The sequence below is a fragment of the Hypomesus transpacificus genome, chromosome 10, assembly GCF_021917145.1.
Source record: "Hypomesus transpacificus isolate Combined female chromosome 10, fHypTra1, whole genome shotgun sequence".
NCBI lineage: Eukaryota > Metazoa > Chordata > Actinopteri > Osmeriformes > Osmeridae > Hypomesus > Hypomesus transpacificus.
Window position 1 is genome coordinate 3535321 of NC_061069.1, and position 8867 is coordinate 3544187.

Here is an 8867-nt window from a genome sequence, read left to right on the forward strand (position 1 = left end):
AGTGCAAACACACACACATACAGTACACTAAACACACCCAAAAGGATGTACTCTGCAAAGTCTGTTTTCTGTCATTCTGGATGTGGTTGGAGGACTGCCTGTGGCTCTGCATTCTCACACCTCATCATTTGAACATTCGGAAATTGTAAATATAAGTTTAAGAAATCTATTATTCATGCGTTTTCTTTCCCCAAACATTTTTTATTATTCATGATGTGTTGATTATGAGAAAATGAAACATGGAGGTATTAACTCAGTGTCACATATACCCTTAGGTAAGGCAGCCACTGCCAGCCTGTTATGCTAAGTACTACACAAAGACTCAAACACATTATTCATAAATACTTGAGAAGAGTAAGGGTTATACAAGTATAATGTCCTCTGTTCAACACTTTATTTTAGCCAGTAAATAGTTTTAGTTTTCCATAAAACATTTTCTTTGCTCGTTGTAACAAACCAGATAATGTTCTTTAGTTCCAATGCTCGAATGGCTACAAAATAATGTAGACCAAAAAAGGTGAGAAGTGAACACAAGTGACATCACCAACTTTCACCCCCTCTCTTTACCATGAATGAGAAATGAGGCCTGTAGTGTAGGCTTTTGAGTAGTGTGAAAATCAACCATTGGTGTGTAATGCGAGCTGACGAGATTAATAATATATAATACTTGGAGTAGGCCCACTGGGTTGCCTAGCCTTGTAACATAAGATATTTCTCTGGCTGACGAATGTTACAGACTTATCTGTGTGGACCGGTGGCGTCTTTATTCTAAAAATAAGCTTGCACTTCTCAACACAAACGGCATTTTATTCGTTAAAAAGCGATTAAAGGTTACAGCATTAGGTACACGAGTTTCGATAATCGTCCATCATCTTCGCACGATTGGCAGCGGTTCAGGTAGGCAAAATACAAACTACCTTTAATAATGGTCAACCCTTATATAATGTTAGTTATCATATCTGCCATACAAAATGTATTTCCTAAAATACAGTGGAGGATATTCCAGTGATTACTCGGGGAAGCAAGCATAATTGGACGCATCGGGTCTCTTATTTGATAAGTGCATCCTCAAACAAAGTCGGAAACTTGAGAACATGTGGAGGCAAAAGTTGCTTAACACCGAAAACAGAGTCATGGATAATCTTAAGAAAAGAAATGCAACCTTTCTCACAATTGGACTGATATTTCTACTCAGTGGTATTGAGTATGGTAAGTTCATTTAAACTCTGCTGTTATTTAGACTGAGCTGAATGGAGGATCAATGCCAGAATAACTTTTAATTCAACCATTATTCTGAGCCCATACACCATCTCTCTCTCTCTCTCTCTCTCTCTCTCTCTCTCTCTCTCTCTCTCTCTCTCTCTCTCTCTCTCTCTCTCTCTCTCTCTCTCTCTCTCTCTCTCTCTCTCTCTCTCTCTCTCTCTCTCACTGAAGACACTGAAAAGGTTTCTCTCCTGTGTGTGTTCTCTCTCTGTGTCTCTCTCTCTGTCTGTAACTGTCTCTCTCACTCTCACTCACTTTTTTTTGTCTATGTTCCATTCTAGCTGTAATTCTCCCTACAATATGGAGATACTTGCAGATCCTGGAGGCCCCCCCTTATTTTCTGGGTCTGGGTCTCTCTGCCTTCAGCCTGAGTGGACTGCTCACAGGTCCCCTCTTTGGGCTCTGGTCAGACCGAACGAGAACTACAAAGTCCATAATCCTTTTCGCCAATGTATTTGAGATAGTTGGTGAGCAATCGTATAATTATCCCAAATCACATTACATCTCACCACATGACAGAGTATGAATGCTGTCATCATGAAGTTAATTAAATACTCTTGCTGTTAGAGTGCACATAAACACTTATACAAACAGAAGAATATAAAAAAAGTTTACATTTCTTGATGAAGTGTCTCCACTAAAAATACATTTCATATTTGGAATATACTTCCTGAATTAGCTTTTATAACTAGTCTTTTATGAAGAGCTTCTAGCAAAATGAAACTCAAAATGCACTGGGAATAGCTTCAGCTGCATTCACTCATGATATTCATTTCTAGGGTACAGTTATGCCTTCCAGCCTTATTTAAATGGGAACTATTATCTGTCTCCTAGGTAACTTCATGTATTTCATGGGATACTCAAAATGGATGCTGTTGTGCAGTCGGCTTGTAGCAGGTGATAGTCATCCACCCTGACAGTTTCAATGAATTTCTCCAATTTCCCGAAACGTGAAATAGGACTCTGATTGAATGTTTGCGATGCCTCCCAGGTATTGGTGCTGGAGCAGGCTCCTCCATCTTCAGCTTCCTGACACGAAGCACGCGTCCAGAGGAGCGCGCTGGTGTCTTTGCTGCCATCATGGCTTGTCGCCAGGCCGGACTCCTCATTGGTCAGTTATTTGGGGGGGGCGCCAAGATGGTCTCTGAGCTTATTACCACATAGAGAAACAACTCATATATTACCACCTCTGTCTTCACAGGGCCAGCTTTCAACCTCTTCCTGCGTTTGTGCGACTTTAAGCTGGGGCCGTTTGTGGTGAACAAGTACACCTCACCTGGGGTAACACCACCCAGATAGTCTCTCAGCACAGGTTTACACATAAAGCCTCATTACTGCCAGCCATTACACTCACCAACACAGAATACCTGTCACTGTTTGGCCTTGAGCAGGGGATGCGTAGAATTAATTCAACAAATGACGGTTAAATGAAAAATGGGATTCTCCTTTTTCTTCACATCCTTCAAATATATCATCCTCAGAGTGTTTGAAATGGTTTGCGCACTGGGTGTCTGGGATGCAGGGATGACTCATGGAGGTCATTTCAGGACATGTTTAGACGTATGTTGAATGAGATTTACTCCCCCCCACTCACAGATCTTCATGTGTCTGATGTGGATCTTGCTCCAGTTTGTGGTCCTGGCTATGTACTGGGACGTGCCACCTCTCAACTCTGAAGAGGAGGGTCTGATGGTGGTGGAGCTGACGGACGACGAGAGGGAGCTCTTGGTCGACCCCGAAGACGCCCTGGACGCCTACGGCGCCGTTCATCCCGACCAATCGGAGACCGCCATCTCCTCTGAGATCCAGCCTTTCCAGGACACGTCCCAGTGTCCCCCGTCTCCTCCTCCCTCCCCCCTTCCGTCGACAGGTCCGGCCCTCGGCAACCCTTTCAAGAACTTCAGTGCTAGCAGAGGTGTGAGGCAGGGTGTGCAGCGTGGCTGTTTCCAAGTGTGTGTCAGCTTGTCCACACATCCTGCACTGTGTGCAGGTGGGAGGAGGTGACGCTGCAGACGTGGACATGCTCTGGAATCAATTACCTTTCCCCGCGGTGTCTGTCACACTGTGGTATACACTTGGCAAATGTGTGTGTGTGTGTGTGTAAGAGAGACATTGTGAGAGAGAACGCGCGCAAAAAAAGAACGATTCCTCATTTGTTTGAGTGCTTTTCCCACCCATGTCAGATCCTATTTCCCCTTCATGGATTGGACTTGTGTGTTGTCTTGTGGGTTTTTCCTTGTGTGTCAGGTGTCATACTGGATTTGTGTCATGTTGTGTAAGGTGAAAGCGGAGCATGTGTGTGTATTGATTAAATCAGTTTGTTATGCGTGGGGGAGTGTGTACATGGCAGATCTTCTCTATTGATTCTCTCGCTCACAGAGTGAGTGACAGCTGAGCGTGTGTGCAACCTCTGTACAGGCTCCTCCTGGACCTGGGCTGATTACTGTGGCTGGAACTGAGACAGAATTGGAGATGTAGAAAACATCTTTTATCAGTGATTCTGCCCCCGTATGTGCTCTTTTTGAAGAGATGGAAGCTGACGAGTGCAGTATTTGTTGTGAGCAGTAGAGGATAATGGATTATTCCTGTTCTCCGAGGTTTTGAGGAAGGTAGATGTAGAGAGGGCGAGATTAAACTTTTATGGATTCACTTTTTGTGTCCTTCTCTTGTCAGGTGTGATAGCTATTAGCGTTCCACAACGTTTTTTTCTCTCCCTCCCTCCCTCCCTCTTTCTTCTCTCTCTCTCTCTCTCTCTCTCTCTCTCTCTCTCTCTCTCTCTCTCTCTCTCTCTCTCTCTCTCTCTCTCCATCTCTCTCTCTCTCTCTCTCTCCATCTCTCTCTCTCTCTCTCTCTCTCTCTCTCTCTCTCTCTCTCTCTCTCTCTCTCTCTCTCTCTCTCTCTCTCTCTGTCTCTCTCGCTCTCTCTCTCTCTCCATCTCTCTCTCTCTGTCTCTCTCTCTGTCTATGTCTCTCAGAGTTTTTGAGGGAGGAAGTGGTGGTGCTCCTCACAGCTCAGTTCATCACTCTCTTCAACCAGACTGCACTAGAGGTGAGACCATGTTCACCTAACCCAGACACCATCCTGGAGACAGTATATTTCTGCTCCAGGCCCACTCCCCTTGTACCAGATGTCCCCCCCGATCCTGATGTGCTGTTCCTCTCCCTCCCCCAGACCATGGTGACCCCTCTGACCCAACGCTGCTTCAGCTTTGGCGAGCTGGGGAACAGCCTGATGTACGGTCTGTGCGGTGTGGAGGTCATCCTGGGCTTCTTCTTCGTGCGCTGGCTCAGCGGCCAGGTGTCGGACCGCGCCGTGCAAGCCGCCGGCCTGGTCATCTGCAGCACCGCCTGCGTCTGGTGCCTCATCTTCCTGGCCGACCCACAGGGTGAGGCGGGGCTGGTCACTCTGCCTCCGCACAGCGCCGCAGTAGGAGGGGGAGGGGGGACGGAGGTCTGGTCACACACAGACACAGACACGCGCACATTTGCTTTCAATGTTCACTGAGTTTGTGTTTAGGATTACAAGGTGTAGTAGGGGGGGGAGTGAGCACACACCGCACACAAACGTACCAGCTCTCGACCTTCACTGACTTTGTGTTTGTGATCTGTTTCCATATGCGCGTCATGCAGTTGTTTTCTATTCAGTAGATCCCCAGGGGTCATTTGGGACACAGGGTCCTGCCAGCCGCACATATGACAGAGCGTGTTCCCCCCCCGCAGGCGGTTACTCCTGGGAGATGACAGAGTTCATCATCGGGGTGTTCCTGCAGCTGCTGGGTCTCCCCTTCGTTGCTGTGTCCCAGGTGTCCCTGTTCTCCAAAGTCACAGCTGAAAAAACACAAGGTAGACATATGTGTGCTCTGAAGTTGCCTGTGAAATATGACCTTCTTCTTTCTCGGTCAAGTGTAGTTTAGTTGGTCATGTTATAACATTGAAAAATGTTCATGTTGAATTCAGTTTTTATTCTTCGGGATAAAGTGTGTGTGTGCGCTTGATTTGAGGCTTCAGTCAGGGTGTGCGGCGCTCTGTTGGGGGGCTGGCCACCATCCTGGGGCCTCTGTGGGCAGGTGGGCTGACTGGTAACCTGTACCTGATGCTCGGGCTGATGCTGGCTCTGCTCATCATGATCACCGTAAGTGGCCGACATTCTACACTTCCATGCACGTGTAACGAACAATCAACAGAACTCAATATCGTACACCACAATCAGGAACTGAATTTCTCTGTCCATGGACTCGGCCTCCCCATTCATCCACGTCTCTGTGAAAGTGGATTCTAATATGGTTCTGCCCTTCAAACTCTGATGGTGATGATGGGGCCTGTGTCCCAGGTCATGACTGCGTTGTCCTACAGTCGTCTGGTGGAGCCCAAGGTGGTGCAGCATGCCCAGAGCTTCGACAGCGGGGGTCAGAGCTGACCCCGCTCCGCCCTGATGGACAGCCGTGGTCAGAGGGAAGGAAGGGTCCCCCGATTGGCCGACTGAAAGGTTAAAGGTACATTGTACACTGACGGGACGTGTATGTCAAATGAAATATAGGAATGCAACCCAAGTACGTAGTTTGCTCTGTGTGTGTTGTAGATAGTATTTTGTATGGTGTACTGTTTATAGAGTTATATACAGTGTATGTATATACATTTTTGTATATCATTCATAATATTGTTTTAACAGTACTCAAGGGGGCGCCCGGTTGCGCTGTTTGAAACATAACCAGTGATGTAATTGAAGTTGAACGGATCTGCAGTCGAACAACTATTTATAGTGCAAGTGTTAATGGGAGAACATTTGTCTTTTCGTACCAATGTAAGTTTGTACCAATACTCCCTTCCCCCCTCTGCCTTTGTTGTCCGAGTAACAACTGATCCAAAAAGACTACAATAGGAGAGTGTCAGGCAAGGAGTTGATCAGTGCAACCAATGTTTTGTCGTCAAATTTTTTAATGAAATTTGAACCTGTCATCCATGTGAAAATAAATGAGTCATGATCAGGTTTTGATCTCCTATGGCACCGTGTATTTGGTATTTTTCTGCGACAATCAAGCTTCTGAGATTTGCGGCCTTGTCGTGTGATGAAAAGTCCACAGCGATCCAGCTGGTAACACACATCCGCCACTAGAGAGCACTGTGCTATTCTGAGCGACAGCGCAAAGCCCAGAGCATCATCAGAGACATTTACATCAGCTTCACACCCAGGGTTCCCAGACAGTGTACAGACATTTACATTGAGTCATTCAGCAGACGCTCTTATCCAGAGTGACTTACAGTAAGTACAGGGACATTCCCCCGAGGCAAGTAGGGTGAAGTGCCTTGCCCAAGGACACAACGTCATTTGCACAGCCGGAATCGAACCGACAACCTTCTGATTAATAGCCCGATTCCCTAACCGCTCAGCCATCTGACACACCTGAAGATACAGAAGGAGTAACCTTTGCAATGTTAAACGCTCTCTTTAGCTTCGGTCAGGAGGTTCATGTATGGCATTAAAAACTCAACCCAATCTCAGATGTAGGCATATTTGAGAGCACATTAAAGCAGCGTAATCAAAAACCGTGACATTCAAGGGAGAGAAAAGGAAGAACACTGAATGAGGTCAAATCTTTAAAAAGTTAACCAGAACTGTCTTGTCAGCATCAGTTCCGTAAGACGGGTTAAAATAAAAATGGACCCCAGTTTTAGTTTTAGCCCCTTGAAATAATTCACGAGTACAAATAATAGGTCTTTCTCCGAAGCGTCTGAGTGCAGTTTTGCTTTGCACTCAGAAGGACAGGCAAGAGAGTTGCAGCTGCTGCATTTAGACCTTTAAGGGTTGGTACACAGGTGTCCAATCCTCATGTTTGTCATCCGATCCATCGGGGTGTTTCTGCTTTGATTCCGTACCAATCTGAACTGGCGGCAAACCCCCGTGAGGTATGAAGATAGAGAAGTCCTTGTCCCTGTGTCCATATGTTAAACACACTCTAGGGAGATCACAACAGCATGAAATGTTAAACGTACATGGAAGCATCACTTAATGATTTGGACAGGAGCTGAGGTTTCTAACTGCTGAAAGGAATCTTGTGGTATCAGACCCTGGGAATGCAGAACAGGAAAGAACAAAGTCTTAGAGGACTTGCAATACCACTTGTACATGTTAGTGCCACTCGGTACAATGGATGCAAAGCGTGTGTTACCAGTACATTGCAGAGGAAGCACCATCATCATAAACATACAGCTTTTCAAACGGTACTCAACATGTATTTCGCTGTTATTAGTAAGTCTGAAATAGTTCAACTTCAATTGCCGGTTTCATGAAAATGACTTTAAACTGGCTATCTGCATGTTATCAAGTGAAGTAATGCAAGCGTCTAGACTAAGTATGTCAAATAAATCTCCTTAGCCAATCAACTATAAAAGTAAATTAACTTTTAGGCATCTGACAAAAACAAAGGTGACGTGTTTGCAAGAATAACAGCCCAGAATTTGACTGGAGCCAATATATAACAATTATCTATCTGGCCAACCAGTGGCAGGCTGGTGGTTTCTCTTCCTGATCATATTAGCTGTGTTGGGGGAGGCTGTTAATGGTCCGTGGATGATGGATGAGTTTAAGTCAGACGAGAAATATGAAGGCACCCAAATCAGGCCAGATATATTCTTTCCAAAACTCATTTCAGACCTGCTATGTTTGGCAGATAATGGAAGGTGTGTTTTTAAGAGATTTCCTTTATAGGAAAGTGTTAAAATGAATTTGTCTTCCTTTCTTTCCAGGGTTTAGAATGTGCATTAAATGCTTTGAAATAGATATCAGCATTTCCATTCTTCTTTGACAAGGAGAGGCTACTGGTTTTCTGTACTTGTTGCTTTTCATGTGGAGGTTCTCATAATATGTCAGTGTCAAACTTAGGTTTTACAACTATAAACCAAGTCTAGTACAGTAAGTTCACACTCAATTGTTAATGAAGGTGCTTCTGACCACTGAAAATGCTTTTAAATCTAGGGCTGGGGTTTCTGGGAAACAGGCCCATTCGAAGGTTTTGATGATCTGTATTTGTAAGTCTACCATGGAGAAGTGCTGTTTCTTTGATGATGTTGAGATGCCAGCAGGGTGATACGCAGACGCACATGTCTAAAGAGAACAAGGGATAGTAGGAATTCAATAGAAGAAGACACTGGCTCATGGCTTAGAATCAATGAACACAAACCACATCTTTACATGCCCTACCTCATAAGCCGCTCGAGTTTTAAACGTGTCAGCCAAATGAATTTAACATCCAAAACAGGGGGAGCTGGCAGGAAAGCAAATTATTCTATTTATTCTCGGTGACGTCAATGCACTAGGGGGGCTTAGACAGCAGCTAGAGATATGAAGCGAGGCCAGTTGAATTAGTTATCCCTAGCCGGAGCTCCGCCATTATGATTTTGTATTCTGCGGCGTGTGGCCTCAGATATATTGAATCCATCGCCTCCACCTACACCAGCCCTCCACCCCCACACTCAGATCTCGGTGAGACAAATCCTCTCGAGAGATAGTCGTCAGCAATTGGATTGGAGGCTTGGCTCGTGGATATAAACCCTTTACATACCAATATTAAATATGCATTATTACTTAGTGTTGGGTAGGTCAAAGAA

At 45.2% G+C, this 8867-nt stretch overlaps 1 protein-coding gene across 1 annotated transcript; it reads left to right on the forward strand.

Moving 5' to 3' along the window:
- The first annotated feature begins 1133 nt into the window (after nt 1-1133).
- On the forward strand, nt 1134-5679 carry mfsd8l2 (major facilitator superfamily domain containing 8-like 2). The gene is made up of 11 exons (XM_047026919.1): nt 1134-1209; nt 1545-1730; nt 2098-2160; nt 2255-2374; nt 2465-2544; nt 2860-3178; nt 4238-4311; nt 4435-4648; nt 4983-5105; nt 5264-5394; nt 5593-5679. Exons 1-11 carry the CDS (start codon nt 1134-1136, stop codon nt 5677-5679), a joined length of 1473 nt encoding a protein of 490 aa, XP_046882875.1.
- The last annotated feature ends 3188 nt before the right edge of the window (nt 5680-8867 follow it).

Excerpts from the sequence above, each read along its gene's own strand:
- mfsd8l2 (XM_047026919.1), top strand. The coding sequence starts at position 1,134 with ATGGATAATCTTAAGAAAAGAAATGCAACCTTTCTCACAATTGGACTG. Across the intron at positions 2,545-2,859 it reads ACAAGTACACCTCACCTGGG|ATCTTCATGTGTCTGATGTG; the intron begins GTAACACCACCC and ends CCCCACTCACAG. Across the intron at positions 3,179-4,237 it reads GAACTTCAGTGCTAGCAGAG|AGTTTTTGAGGGAGGAAGTG; the intron begins GTGTGAGGCAGG and ends TATGTCTCTCAG.